The sequence below is a fragment of the Bufo bufo genome, chromosome 2 (genome assembly GCF_905171765.1).
Source record: "Bufo bufo chromosome 2, aBufBuf1.1, whole genome shotgun sequence".
Classification (NCBI taxonomy): Eukaryota; Metazoa; Chordata; class Amphibia; order Anura; family Bufonidae; genus Bufo; species Bufo bufo.
In genome coordinates, this window is record NC_053390.1 from 839,561,510 (window position 1) to 839,576,489 (window position 14,980).

A 14,980-nucleotide genomic window follows, 5' to 3' on the forward strand; every position below is an offset into this window, starting at 1 on the left:
GACCCCTGATGAAAGTGGGCTTTTCTCCCTGTGGATGTGCGGGGGTATTTGGGGTCTGGTAGCCACATGCAGCTTGTGGTATGAATGATATTTTACCATTTTTACATAAATCTGCATGCTCTGCCGCTCCTCTTCCTCTCCTGCCTGCTCTGCTCCTCCTCCCCATATCCTGCCTGCTCTGCTTCTCCTTCTCATATCCTGCCTGCTCTGAACCTCCTCCTCTTCCTCATCATCCTCATCTCTTGCCTGCTCTGCACCTCCTCATCTCCTGCCTGCTCTGCTCCTCATCTCCTGCCTGCTCTGCTCCTGCTCCTCATCTCCTGCCTGCTCTGCTCCTGCTCCTCATCTCCTGCCTGCTCTGCTCCTGCTCCTCATCTCCTGCCTGCTCTACTCCTCCTCATCTCCTGCCTGCTCTGCTCCTCCTCATCTCCTGCCTGCTCTGCTCCTGCTCCTCCTCATCTCCTGCCTGCTCTGCTCCTGCTCCTCCTCATCTCCTGCCTGCTCTGCTCCTGCTCCTCCTCGTCTCCTGCCTGCTCTGCTCCTGCTCCTCCTCGTCTCCTGCCTGCTCTGCTCCTGCTCCTCCTCGTCTCCTGCCTGCTCTGCTCCTGCTCCTCCTCGTCTCCTGCCTGCTCTGCTCCTGCTCCTCCCCGTCTCCTGCCTGCTCTGCTCCTGCTCCTCCTCGTCTCCTGCCTGCTCTGCTCCTGCTCCTCCTCGTCTCCTGCCTGCTCTGCTCCTGCTCCTCCTCGTCTCCTGCCTGCTCTGTTCCTCCTCGTCTCCTGCCTGCTCTGCTCCTGCTCCTCCTCGTCTCCTGCCTGCTCTGCTCCTGCTCCTCCTCGTCTCCTGCCTGCTCTGCTCCTGCTCCTCCTCGTCTCCTGCCTGCTCTGCTCCTCCTCGTCTCCTGCCTGCTCTGCTCCTCCTCCTCGTCTCCTGCCTGCTCTGCTCCTCCTCCTCGTCTCCTGCCTGCTCTGCTCCTCCTCCTCGTCTCCTGCCTGCTCTGCTCCTCCTCCTCGTCTCCTGCCTGCTCTGCTCCTCCTCCTCGTCTCCTGCCTGCTCTGCTCCTCCTCCTCGTCTCCTGCCTGCTCTGCTCCTCCTCCTCGTCTCCTGCCTGCTCTGCTCCTCCTCATCGCCTGCTCTGCTTCTCCTCCTCCTCCTCCTCCTCCTTATCTCCTGCCTGCTCTGCTGCTCCTCCTCCTCCTCCTCGTCTCCTGCCTGCTCTGCTGCTCCTCGTCTCCTGCCTGCTCTGCTCCTCCTCCTCCTCGTCTCCTGCCTGCTCTGCTGCTCCTCCTCCTCGTCTCCTGCCTGCTCTGCTCCTCCTCCTCGTCTCCTGCCTGCTCTGCTCCTCCTCCTCGTCTCCTGCCTGCTCTGCTCCTCCTCCTCGTCTCCTGCCTGCTCTGCTCCTCCTCCTCGTCTCCTGCCTGCTCTGCTCCTCCTCATCGCCTGCTCTGCTTCTCCTCCTCCTCCTCCTTATCTCCTGCCTGCTCTGCTGCTCCTCGTCTCCTGCCTGCTCTGCTGCTCCTCGTCTCCTGCCTGCTCTGCTCCTCCTCCTCCTCGTCTCCTGCCTGCTCTGCTGCTCCTCCTCCTCGTCTCCTGCCTGCTCTGCTCCTCCTCCTCGTCTCCTGCCTGCTCTGCTCCTCGTCTCCTGCCTGCTCTGCTCTGCTCCTCGTCTCCTGCCTGCTCTGCTCCTCCTCCTCGTCTCCTGCCTGCTCTGCTCCTCCTCCTCGTCTCCTGCCTGCTCTGCTCCTCCTCCTCGTCTCCTGCCTGCTCTGCTCCTCCTCCTCGTCTCCTGCCTGCTCTGCTCCTCCTCCTCGTCTCCTGCCTGCTCTGCTCCTCCTCCTCGTCTCCTGCCTGCTCTGCTCCTCCTCCTCGTCTCCTGCCTGCTCTGCTCCTCCTCCTCGTCTCCTGCCTGCTCTGCTCCTCCTCCTCGTCTCCTGCCTGCTCTGCTCCTCCTCATCGCCTGCTCTGCTTCTCCTGCTCCTCCTCCTCGTCTCCTGCCTGCTTCTCCTGCTCCTCCTCCTCGTCTCCTGCCTGCTCTGCTCCTCCTCGTCTCCTGCCTGCTCTCCTCCTCCTCCTCGTCTCCTGCCTGCTCTCCTCCTCCTCCTCGTCTCCTGCCTGCTCTCCTCCTCCTCCTCGTCTCCTGTCTGCTCTGCTCCTCCTCCTCCTCGTCTCCTGTCTGCTCTGCTCCTCCTCCTCCTCGTCTCCTGCCTGCTCTGCTCTCGCTCTCCTCCTCCTCGTCTCCTGTCTGCTCTGCTCCTCCTCCTCCTCGTCTCCTGTCTGCTCTGCTCCTCCTCCTCCTCGTCTCCTGCCTGCTCTGCTCCTCCTCCTCGTCTCCTGCCTGCTCTGCTCCTCGTCTCCTGCCTGCTCTGCTCCTCCTCCTCCTCCTCGTCTCCTGCCTGCTCTGCTGCTCCTCCTCCTCGTCTCCTGCCTGCTCTGCTGCTCCTCCTCCTCGTCTCCTGCCTGCTCTCCTCCTCCTCGTCTCCTGCCTGCTCTCCTCCTCCTCGTCTCCTGTCTGCTCTGCTCCTCCTCGTCTCCTGCCTGCTCTCCTCCTCCTCCTCGTCTCCTGTCTGCTCTGCTCCTCCTCCTCCTCGTCTCCTGCCTGCTCTGCTCTCGCTCTCCTCCTGCTTTCCCCCTTCCTTGAATTTATTTAGTTTTTGGCCGTGTTCCTCTCACTCTCCTCCTGGCAGGTTTCTGGGGAATCGCTCGTACAGTCATGAGCGCCTCGGCCATTATAAGGAGGCGCTGCAGGATGCTGAGAAGTCTCTAGAGCTGCAGCCGCACTTTATAAAGGGACATTTCCGGAAAGGAAAGGCCCTGAAGGGACTGAAGGTAAATGGAGAGGACGCTGCTGGTCTCCTTCTTCCCAGCTGGGGGGGGCGACCACGTGACCTGTATGACCTCTGTCCTCCATCTTTATCTGCAGAGATACTCTGAGGCCATTACAGCATTCCAGCGGGTCTTATCATGTGACCTCAATCGCGTGGAGGCGGCGCAGGAGGTAGCGGACTGTCAGCAGAAGCTGCAGGTGAGCCCCTCCCCCTTCACAGCCCCGCCCCCACCTGTGTCCTTAAATGCCCTCCGAATCTCCTGCTGATGTCTCACGTAGATGCTGACGATGTCCACAAGGAAAATCCTCCCGAGTAACCCTCCTCTGAGCCAGCAGCCGACTCCACCGGGTAAGGGGGCGCCGGAGAGCAGGGGGGCGATGATGGGGGATGGGCAGCGCTCATGTCTCCGGTGACTTTCTCATAGGTTCTTTAGGACAGAATAGTAGAGTGTTTCGTAACACGGTTTACACAAGATCTAATGGAGGACACTCCGCACCCAAGGCTGCGCCCCATCACGTGCCTCCACCGAAGCCAGTCAGCAGGTAGCACTGTGACCCGTATGGGGGAGGGGCTCTGATGGCAGTCTATAACGGTCTCCCATTTTCTGTAGCATACTCTACCCCATCTGGGTTGGGAACATCACCAGCAGGATCACGGAGGACGTGCTGCGATCGCAGTTTTCAGCGTAAGTGCCGGGCGGGGGTCTCTGCGGTTCTCCTCGCTGGGGTCAATAACTCTGCTCTCCCTGCAGGTTTGGTGCCATTCATTCCCTGCGTATCCTGTACACCAGGACCTGTGCCTTCATAAACTTCGCCAGTAAAGACGCCGCAGAGGCCGCCTTCCGATCCCTGCAGGTACCACCCGCCGCCTGTACCGCTCCACTGCTCACTGTGTCTGCCTGCTGCTGTTGACAGATCTTACCCTCTGTGTCCTAGGGCCTGATCATTGAGGGAACCACATTAAATCTACAGCTGCGGAACCCCGAGCACTCCAGCCTGAACCCTGGAGGCAGCGGAGCCAGAAAGTCGGGGAAGTGAGGGGCAGGCGTGGATCCGACACCGTGGAGGAAGAGGGGGGTCACAATAAAGGAGTCTTTATACAATCACGTCTGCCATCTTATTGGTCGCAGGCAGGAGAGACGAGTGAAGGGTTAAAACTCTGATGGCGGGCGTTGTGATGGGGGACAGAAGGGTTAATACTCATGTGATAGCGGCTCTCAGGATGGTGGATGGAAGGGTTAATGCTCTGCTGATAGCGGCTCTCAGGATGGTGGATGGAAGGGATAAAGCTCTGCTGATAGCAGATCTCAGGATGGGGCAGTGATGGGTTAATGCTCTGCTGATAGCGGCTCTCAGGATGGTGGATGGAAGGGTTAAAGCTCTTCTGATAGCGGCTCTCAGGATGGTGGATGGAAGGGTTAATGCTCTGCTGATAGCGGCTCTCAGGATGGTGGATGGAAGGGATAAAGCTCTGCTGATAGCGGCTCTCAGGATGGTGGATTGAAGGGTTAAAGCTCTGCTGATAGCGGCTCTCAGGATGGTGGATGGAAGGGTTAATGCTCTGCTGATAGCGGCTCTCAGGATGGTGGATGGAAGGGTTAAAGCTCTGCTGATAGCGGCTCTCAGGATGAGGCAGTTTAGGGTTAATGCTCTGCTGATAGCGGCTCTCAGGATGGTGGATGGAAGGGATAAAGCTCTGCTGATAGCGGCTCTCAGGATGGGGCAGTGATGGGTTAATGCTCTGCTGATAGCGGCTCTCAGGATGGTGGATGGAAGGGTTAAAGCTCTTCTGATAGCGGCTCTCAGGATGGTGGATGGAAGGGTTAATGCTCTGCTGATAGCGGCTCTCAGGATGGTGGATGGAAGGGTTAAAGCTCTGCTGATAGCGGCTCTCAGGATGGTGGATGGAAGGGTTAAAGCTCTGCTGATGGCGGCTCTCAGGATGGTGGATTGAAGGGTTAAAGCTCTGCTGATAGCGGCTCTCAGGATGGTGGATGGAAGGGTTAATGCTCTGCTGATAGCGGCTCTCAGGATGGGGCAGTGATGGGTTAATGCTCTGCTGATAGCGGCTCTCAGGATGGTGGATGGAAGGGTTAAAGCTCTGCTGATGGCGGCTCTCAGGATGGTGGATGGAAGGGTTAAAGCTCTGCTGATAGCGGCTCTCAGGATGGTGGATGGAAGGGTTAAAGCTCTGCTGATAGCGGCTCTCAGGATGGTGGATGGAAGGGTTAAAGCTCTGCTGATGGCGGCTCTCAGGATGGTGGATGGAAGGGTTAAAGCTCTGCTGATGGCGGCTCTCAGGATGGTGGATTGAAGGGTTAAAGCTCTGCTGATAGCGGCTCTCAGGATGGTGGATGGAAAGGTTAATGCTCTGCTGATAGCGGCTCTCAGGATGGTGGATGGAAGGGTTAAAGCTCTGCTGATAGCGGCTCTCAGGATGGTGGATGGAAGGGTTAAAGCTCTGCTGATAGCGGCTCTCAGGATGGGGCAGTTTAGGGTTAATGCTCTGCTGATAGCGGCTCTCAGGATGGTGGATGGAAGGGTTAAAGCTCTGCTGATAGCGGCTCTCAGGATGGTGGATGGAAGGGATAAAGCTCTGCTGATAGCGGATCTCAGGATGGTGGATGGAAGGGATAAAGCTCTGCTGATAGCGGCTCTCGGGATGGAGCAGTTTAGGGTTAATGCTCTGCTGATAGCGGCTCTCAGGATTGTGGATGGAAGGGTTAAAGCTCTGCTGATAGCGGCTCTCAGGATGGTGGATGGAAGGGATAAAGCTCTGCTGATAGCGGCTCTCTGGATGGTGGATGGAAGGGTTAAAGCTCTGCTGATGGCGGCTCTCAGGATGGTGGATGGAAGGGTTAAAGCTCTGCTGATAGCGGCTCTCAGGATGGTGGATGGAAGGGTTAATGCTCTGCTGATAGCGGCTCTCTGGATGGTGGATGGAAGGGTTAAAGCTCTGCTGATGGCGGCTCTCAGGATGGTGGATGGAAGGGTTAAAGCTCTGCTGATAGCGGCTCTCAGGATGGTGGATGGAAGGGTTAAAGCTCTGCTGATGGCGGCTCTCAGGATGGTGGATGGAAGGGTTAAAGCTCTGCTGATAGCGGCTCTCAGGATGGTGGATGGAAGGGTTAATGCTCTGCTGATAGCGGCTCTCAGCATGGTGGATGGAAGGGTTAAAGCTCTGCTGATAGCGGCTCTCAAGATGGTGGATGGAAGGGATAAAGCTCTGCTGATAGCGGCTCTCAGGATGGTGGATGGAAGGGTTAAAGCTCTGCTGATAGCGGCTCTCAGGATGGTGGATGGAAGGGTTAAAGCTCTGCTGATAGCGGCTCTCAGGATGAGGCAGTTTAGGGTTAATGCTCTGCTGGTAGCGGCTCTCAGGATGGTGGATGGAAGGGTTAATGCTCTGCTGATAGCGGCTCTCAGCATGGTGGATGGAAGGGTTAAAGCTCTGCTGATAGCGGCTCTCAAGATGGTGGATGGAAAGGTTAAAGCTCTGCTGATAGCGGCTCTCAGGATGGTGGATGGAAGGGTTAAAGCTCTGCTGATAGCGGCTCTCAGGATGGTGGATGGAAGGGTTAAAGCTCTGCTGATGGCGGCTCTCAGGATGGTGGATGGAAGGGTTAAAGCTCTGCTGATAGCGGCTCTCAGGATGGTGGATTGAAGGGTTAAAGCTCTGCTGATAGTGGCTCTCAGGATGGTGGATGGAAGGGTTAATGCTCTGCTGATAGCGGCTCTCAGGATGGTGGATGGAAGGGTTAAAGCTCTGCTGATAGCGGCTCTCAGGATGGGGCAGTTTAGGGTTAATGCTCTGCTGATAGCGGCTCTCAGGATGGTGGATGGAAGGGTTAATGCTCTGCTGATAGCGGCTCTCAGGATGGTGGATGGAAGGGTTAAAGCTCTGCTGATAGCGGCTCTCAGGATGGTGGATGGAAGGGATAAAGCTCTGCTGATAGCGGCTCTCAGGATGGTGGATGGAAGGGTTAAAGCTCTGCTGATGGCGGCTCTCAGGATGGTGGATGGAAGGGATAAAGCTCTGCTGATAGCGGCTCTCAGGATGGTGGATGGAAGGGATAAAGCTCTGCTGATAGCGGCTCTCAGGATGGTGGATGGAAGGGATAAAGCTCTGCTGATAGCGGCTCTCGGGATGGTGGATGGAAGGGTTAAAGCTCTGCTGATAGCGGCTCTCAGGATGGTGGATGGAAGGGATAAAGCTCTGCTGATAGCGGCTCTCAGGATGGTGGATGGAAGGGTTAAAGCTCTGCTGATGGCGGCTCTCAGGATGGTGAATTGAAGGGTTAAAGCTCTGCTGATAGCGGCTCTCAGGATGGTGGATGGAAGGGTTAATGCTCTGCTGATAGCGGCTCTCAGGATGGTGGATGGAAGGGTTAAAGCTCTGCTGATAGCGGCTCTCAGGATGGGGCAGTTTAGGGTTAATGCTCTGCTGATAGCGGCTCTCAGGATGGTGGATGGAAGGGTTAAAGCTCTGCTGATAGCGGCTCTCAGGATGGTGGATGGAAGGGATAAAGCTCTGCTGATAGCGGCTCTCAGGATGGTGGATGGAAGGGTTAAAGCTCTGCTGATAGCGGCTCTCAGGATGGTGGATGGAAGGGTTAATGCTCTGCTGATAGCGGCTCTCAGGATGGGGCAGTGATGGGTTAATGCTCTGCTGATAGCGGCTCTCAGGATGGTGGATGGAAGGGTTAAAGCTCTGCTGATGGCGGCTCTCAGGATGGTGGATTGAAGGGTTAAAGCTCTGCTGATAGTGGCTCTCAGGATGGTGGATGGAAGGGTTAATGCTCTGCTGATAGCGGCTCTCAGGATGGTGGATGGAAGGGATAAAGCTCTGCTGATAGCGGCTCTCAGGATGGTGGATGGAAGGGTTAATGCTCTGCTGATAGCGGCTCTCAGGATGGTTGATGGAAGGGTTAAAGCTCTGCTGATAGCGGCTCTCAGCATGGTGGATGGAAGGGTTAATGCTCTGCTGATAGCGGCTCTCAGGATGGTGGATGGAAGGGTTAAAGCTCTGCTGATAGCGGCTCTCGAAATGGTGGATGGAAGGGATAAAGCTCTGCTGATAGCGGCTCTCAGGATGGTGGATGGAAGGGTTAAAGCTCTGCTGATAGCGGCTCTCAGGATGGTGGATGGAAGGGTTAAAGCTCTGCTGATAGCGGCTCTCAGGATGGTGGATGGAAGGGTTAAAGCTCTGCTGATAGCGGCTCTCAGGATGGTGGATGGAAGGGATAATGCTCTGCTGATAGCGGCTCTCAGGATGGTGGATGGAAGGGTTAAAGCTCTGCTGATAGCGGCTCTCAGGATGGTGGATGGAAGGGTTAATGCTCTGCTGATAGCGGCTCTCAGGATGGTGGATGGAAGGGATAAAGCTCTGCTGATAGCGGCTCTCGGGATGGAGCAGTTTAGGGTTAATGCTCTGCTGATAGCGGCTCTCAGGATGGTGGATGGAAGGGTTAAAGCTCTGCTGATAGCGGCTCTCAAGATGGAGCATTTTAGGGTTAATGCTCTGCTGATAGCGGCTCTCAGGATGGTGGATGGAAGGGATAAAGCTCTGCTGATAGCGGATCTCAGGATGGGGCAGTGATGGGTTAATGCTCTGCTGATAGCGGCTCCCAGGATGGTGGATGGAAGGGATAATGCTCTGCTGATAGTGGCTCTCAGGATGGTGGATGGAAGGGTTAATGCTCTGCTGATAGCGGCTCTCAGGATGGTGGATGGAAGGGTTAAAGCTCTGCTGATAGCGGCTCTCAGGATGGTGGATGGAAGGGATAAAGCTCTGCTGATAGCGGCTCTCAGGATGGGGCAGTGATGGGTTAATGCTCTGCTGATAGCGGCTCTCAGGATGGTGGATGGAAGGGTTAAAGCTCTTCTGATAGCGGCTCTCAGGATGGTGGATGGAAGGGATAAAGCTCTGCTGATAGCGGCTCTCAGGATGGGGCAGTGATGGGTTAATGCTCTGCTGATAGCGGCTCTCAGGATGGTGGATGGAAGGGTTAAAGCTCTGCTGATAGCGACTCTCAGGATGGTGGATGGAAGGGTTAAAGCTCTGCTGATAGCGGCTCTCAGGATGGGGCAGTGATGGGTTAATGCTCTGCTGATAGCGGCTCTCAGGATGGTGGATGGAAGGGTTAAAGCTCTGCTGATAGCGGCTCTCAGGATGGTGGATGGAAGGGATAAAGCTCTGCTGATAGCGGCTCTCAGGATGGGGCAGTGATGGGTTAATGCTCTGCTGATAGCGGCTCTCAGGATGGTGGATGGAAGGGTTAAAGCTCTGCTGATAGCGACTCTCAGGATGGTGGATGGAAGGGTTAATGCTCTGCTGATAGCGGCTCTCAGGATGGAAGGGTTAAAGCTCTGCTGATAGCGGCTCTCAGGATGGTGGATGGAAGGGTTAATGCTCTGCTGATAGCGGCTCTCAGGATGGGGCAGTTTAGGGTTAAAGCTCTGCTGATAGCGGTTCTCAGGATGGTGGATTGAAGGGTTAATGCTCTGCTGATAGCGGCTCTCAGGATGGGGCAGTGAAGGGTTAATGCTCTGCTGATAGCAGGTGTCACGGGGTGTTATAGCCGGACTCCTCCTGCAGTACAGCAGTTATGGCCGATCCCGCTGCTTCCTCAGGGGCAACTTCCAAGAATGTGTCCTTTTTCCTCTGAGGACTGACCAGACCTTGAGGCTGCTGCTTGACACGTGTGTGAATAGCCCCTGTCCTGGATGTCCTACAGCAGCACAGTCAGGAATGGGTTAAAGCCCCCGAGGTCCAACCAGACAGACAGGTTAGTAAGCCGTAATGATCAGTCAGTCACCGTGTCCCCTGAGTCGGTGGGTTTGATTTCCGTCTAGGTCACGATGAAGACAAGGTCTACATTGCGCCTTCTACAGGCTCTTCTCCACCGCTGTCCAAGCCTTTCCGGGAACGCATACCGCCTCCCTGCCCTGAGACTGCGGTGTGGTGTTACTCTCTGGCGTCAAGGCTGCAAACTCGGCTGGGTCTCAGTCCCTCTGCCTGAAGGCAATTCAAGACGGTGCCTTCCCCTTTAAGTGGTCCAACCACTGTCATCTCCAGTTGTAGTTCTCTGCCCCTACCATGGGGTTGTGTATGCAGCAGCTTTCTTGTATGTGCACTGCCCGGCTGAGGGGGGCTGGAGGGGCAGTGCATCCGCGGAGAGTGTCTACAGTCGTGGCCAAAAGTTTTGAGAATGACACAAATATTAGTTTTCCCAAAGTTTGCTGCTAAACTGCTTTTAGACCTTTGTTTCAGTTGTTTCTGAGATGTAGTGAAATATAATTACACGCACTTCATACGTTTCAAAGGCTTTTATCGACAATTACATGACATTTATGCAAAGAGTCAGTATTTGCAGTGTTGGCCCTTCTTTTTCAGGACCTCTGCAATCCGACTGCGCATGCTCTCAATCACCTTCTGGGCCAATTCCTGACTGATAGCAACCCATTCTTTCATCATCACTTCTTGGAGTTTGTCAGAATTAGTGGGGTTTTGTTTGTCCACTCGCCTCTTGAGGATAGACCACAAGTTCTCAATGGGATTAAGATCTGGGGAGTTTCCAGGCCATGGACCCAAAATGTCAACGTTTTGGTCCCCGAGCCACTTAGTTATCCCTTTTGCCTTATGGCACGGCGCTTCATCGTGCTGGAAAATGCATTGTTCTTCACCAAACTATTGTTGGAAGAAGTTGCTGTTGGAGGGTGTTTTGGTGCCATTCTTTATTCATGGCTGTGTTTTTGGGCAAAATTGTGAGTGAGCCCACTCCCTTGGATGAGAAGCAACCCCACACATGAATGGTCTCAGGATGCTTTACTGTTGGCATGACACAGGACTGATGGTAGCGCTCACCTTTTCTTCTCCGGACAAGCCTTTTTCCAGATGCCCCAAACAATCGGAAAGAGGCTTCATCGGAGAATATGACTTTGCCCCAGTCCTCAGCAGTCCATTCTCCATACTTTCTGCAGAAGATCAATCTGTCCCTGATGTTTTTTTTTGGAGAGAAGTGGCTTCTTTGCTGCCCTTCTTGACACCAGGCCATCTTCCAAAAGTCTTGGCCTCACTGTGCGTGCAGATGCGCTCACACCTGCCTGCTGCCATTCCTGAGCAAGCTCTGCACTGGCGGCACTCCGATCCCACAGCTGAATCCTCTTTAGGAGACGATCCTGGCGCTTGCTGGACTTTCTTGGACGCCCTGAAGCCTTCTTAACAAGAATTGAACCTCTTTCCTTGAAGTTCTTGATGATCCTATAAATTGTTGATTGAGGTGCAATCTTAGTAGCCACAATATCCTTGCCTGTGAAGCCATTTTTATGCAACGCAATGATGGCTGCACGCGTTTCTTTGCAGGTCACCATGGTTAACAATGGAAGAACAATGATTTCAAGCATCACCCTCCTTTTAACATGTCAAGTCTGCCATTTTAACCCAATCAGCCTGACATAATGATCTCCAGTCTTGTGCTCGTCAACATTCTCACCTGAGTTAACAAGACGATTACTGAAATGATCTCAGCAGGTCCTTTAATGACAGCAATGAAATGCAGTGGAAAGGTTTTTTTGAGATTAAGTTAATTTTCATGGCAAAAAAGGACTATGCAATTCATCTGATCACTCTTCATAACATTCTGGAGTATATGCAAATTGCTATTATAAAAACTTAAGCAGCAACTTTTCCAATTTCCAATATTTTATGTAATTCTCAAAACTTTTGGCCACGACTGTACACATCACTGGACCGCCCTCCCCTTACTGCCTGGCTTAGGGAAGGGGGGGCTGGAGGGGCAGTGCATCCACAGAGACTGTCTACACATCACTGGACCGCCCTCCCTGTACTGCCCAGCTGAGGGGGGGAGGGGGGGGGGGGGCTGGAGGGGCAGTGCATCTGCGGAGTGTGTCTACACATCACTGGACCGTCCTCCCCTTCCTGCCTGGCTGAGGGAGGCTGGATGGGCAGTGCATCCGCGGAGAGTGTCTACACATCACTGGACCGCCCTCCCCGTACTTTCCAGCTAAGGGAAGGGGGGGGGGGCTGGATGGGCAGTGCATCCACAGAGTGTCTACACATCACTGGACCACCCTCCTCGTACTGCCCGGCTGAGGGGGGCTGGATGGGCAGTGCATCTGCACAGAGTGTCTACACCTCACTGGACTGCCCTCCCTGTACTGCCCTGCTGAGGGGGGGGGGGGCTGGAGGGGCAGTGCATCTGCGGAGAGTGTCTACACATCACTGGACCGTCCTCCCCTTCCTGCCCGGCTGGAGGGGCAGTGCATCTGCAGAGAGTGTCTACACCTTACTTGACTTGACTGCCCTGCTGAGGGGGGGGGGGGGGCTGGAGGGGCAGTGTATCTGCAGAGAGTGTCTACACCTCACTGGACTGCCCTCCCCTTACTGCCCAGCTGAGGGGGGCTTGAGGGGCAGTGCATCTGCGGAGACTGTCTACACATCACTAGACCACCCTCCCTGTACTGCCCAGCTGAGAAGGGGGGGGGGGGGGCTGGAGGGGCAGTGCATCTGCGGAGAGTGTCTACACATCACTGGACTTGCCCCCTCCTTACTGCCCGGCTGAGGAGGCTGGATGGGTGGAACATCCGCAGAGACTGTCTACATGTAACTGGAATGTCCTCTACTTACTGCCCGGCTGGATGGGTGGTACATCCGCAGAGACTGTCTACACCTCACTGGAGAACCCTCTACTTACTGCACTGCTGAGGGGGCTGGATGGGTGGTACATCCGCAGAGACTGTCTACATGTAACTGGAATGTCTTCTACTTACTGCCCGGCTGGATGGGTGGTACATCCGCAGAGACTGTCTACATGTAACTGGAATGTCCTCTACTTACTGCCCGGCTGAGGGGGCTGGATGGGTGGTGCATCCGCAGAGTGTCTACACATCACTGGACCACCCTCCCTGTACTGCCCAGCTGAGAAGGGGGGGGCCTGGAGGGGCAGTGCATCTGCGGAGAGTGTCTACACATCACTGGACTTGCCCCCTCCTTACTGCCCGGCTGAGGAGGCTGGATGGGTGGTACATCCGCAGAGAGTGTCTACACCTCACTGGAGAACCCTCTACTTACTGCACGGCTGAGGGGGCTGGATGGGTGGTACATCCGCAGAGACTGTCTACATGTAACTGGAATGTCTTCTACTTACTGCCCGGCTGGATGGGTGGTACATCCGCAGAGACTGTCTACATGTAACTGGAATGTCCTCTACTTACTGCCCGGCTGAGGGGGCTGGATGGGTGGTGCATCCGCAGAGTGTCTACACCTCACTGGAGCACCCTCTACTTACTGTCTACACATCACTGGAATGAGATACCAGGTGTGGCATATTGGTGCATTCTCAGCCAACCAGTGGCCCCTCTCCTTTTTAAGGTGTTTATGACGGTAACATGGCTTCCAATTCACTTTGATGATAGGTTCCTCCAACAAATAACGCCCTCTACTTACCCAGGTAAGTACTGCAGAGATGGTCATGGCTTCTACCACAGCTGTTTCTTCCGCCACTCACTCTGCTGTGTGTTTCCTGACACTCTATGGCTGCTCTCTGGGAGATGTCTCTGCTCTGGTTGTTGTGTAACCTCCAGAGCTCTCACATTATATATCTTCTCTTATTAGATGTCTGCCTATTATGGAGACTCCTAGAAGAAGTCTAGGAATTCCAGACCATGCCGTGAATGCCAGCAGTGTTTATCAGAAGGTGACGCTTCTGATCTCAGCTCTACCTGTTCACCTCATAGACTCCATTCTCTGAATCTTGAACAGGCCCAGCTCTGTCTTAGGTGAGAAGCTGAGTCGGGCTTGGTTCTGGTCGGAAGCGGAGACCGATGCTTCCACCCGCCGGTGCTGTTATGAAGTAAAAATGGGACATCAGGTGCAAAGACAACCTGCGGGATTTATTAAAGTCTGTTAAAGATACCATACAAAGGGACAATAATGTGCAGAATAGGCCTAACTGTGAGAGATTCTTCTACCTCCCAAAAACCAAGGAGAGACTGTTTCCTGGTTGTCCAGTTCTGGATCAGTGACTGAAACATTAGATGGAAAATCTCTAAGTGTAGGATTCTGTCCCAAAAGCTGCTTCAGCAGTGACAAGACATTGTCTGTGTTCCCTCAGAAGAGCCATCTCGCCCGACGGGATCCATGGATAGGAAAGCAGTCTTGTTATATAAAGGTCCTGTACCTCACCTCCAATAGACGGCCTGGCGACTATTTCCAGGACGGGGTCACTGAGCCAATTGTCATTGTGTGTGTGGGGGAAGGGGGATCCTACAGAACCTACCCTTACTGAAGTCTGTATATGTGACACTCCTATGATCATTGAAGACCATTTCATCTACATTCTTGGTAGAAGAGCTATTGGGGTCAGTGTCCTGCCGATGTACAGTACCATCCAAAACCCATTTCTGTAACCTGTTTCTTCCAGTTTTTTTTGGTTTTGTTTGAACCCACATAGAGAAAATCTCCGGACAATGTTAAAGTTAAAAAGATGACACTATTAGGTCCTTTTGGGGCAAAAAAAATAAAAAATCCTCAGGCCTAACCAGAACTCTTTCGATATGTGACACCAGGCGTATGGGTCTGCACATAGGAGTCACACTGATGTCTCTTCTTTATGGTCCAGGACCCCATCAGACACTTGGAGCTTCTCAACAATGAGAAGTTGCTCTCGCGGAAGCCTGCCAGTATTCATCTCCGATGGGTTTATTTTCCCACAAGAGTCCAGTTGTTCTTCATCTCATTCAGGGATTTTTTGGAAAAGCCGGTATTGGAAGAAGTGCCATCTTCAGAGGAAGGTTCCTGGTAAACAAAAACAAAATTCTAAATTTAGACACCCTAATCAGTCATGGTTTTTTGAAGGAAAATATTTTTGGGCGACACTACATCTTATGGATATCTTCCTGCACATTCTCATATTACACAGACATGAAATCCTGATGGTCATTTTACCACAAAACTAGGACATTCTTAATCTAATTCTCTTGTCTGTCCTTCAGCGTTTCATCTGCTTCGAGAGTTTTACCAGTATCATATCAATTCTAACAGAGTCTCTAAGGATGCAAGGTGCTGTCACCCATACCTCAACAACTGGCAGCTGAAGGCGTCCTCCAAATAGCAGCTTCTGACGGATCTGCACACAA

The 14,980-nt window shown here is 54.1% G+C and overlaps 1 protein-coding gene across 1 annotated transcript in view; it reads left to right on the forward strand.

Moving 5' to 3' along the window:
- The window catches only part of TTC31 (tetratricopeptide repeat domain 31), a 40,341-nt gene extending 36,421 nt beyond the window's left edge, over positions 1-3,920 (forward strand). Inside the window, exons 9-15 of the mRNA XM_040419480.1 lie at positions 2,682-2,823; positions 2,918-3,019; positions 3,101-3,170; positions 3,247-3,364; positions 3,433-3,507; positions 3,574-3,676; positions 3,758-3,920. Of these exons, the coding sequence (XP_040275414.1) occupies positions 2,682-2,823; positions 2,918-3,019; positions 3,101-3,170; positions 3,247-3,364; positions 3,433-3,507; positions 3,574-3,676; positions 3,758-3,859 (712 nt within the window). The 3' untranslated portion in view covers positions 3,860-3,920. The remainder of the gene's footprint in view (positions 1-2,681; positions 2,824-2,917; positions 3,020-3,100; positions 3,171-3,246; positions 3,365-3,432; positions 3,508-3,573; positions 3,677-3,757) is intronic.
- The last annotated feature ends 11,060 nt before the right edge of the window (positions 3,921-14,980 follow it).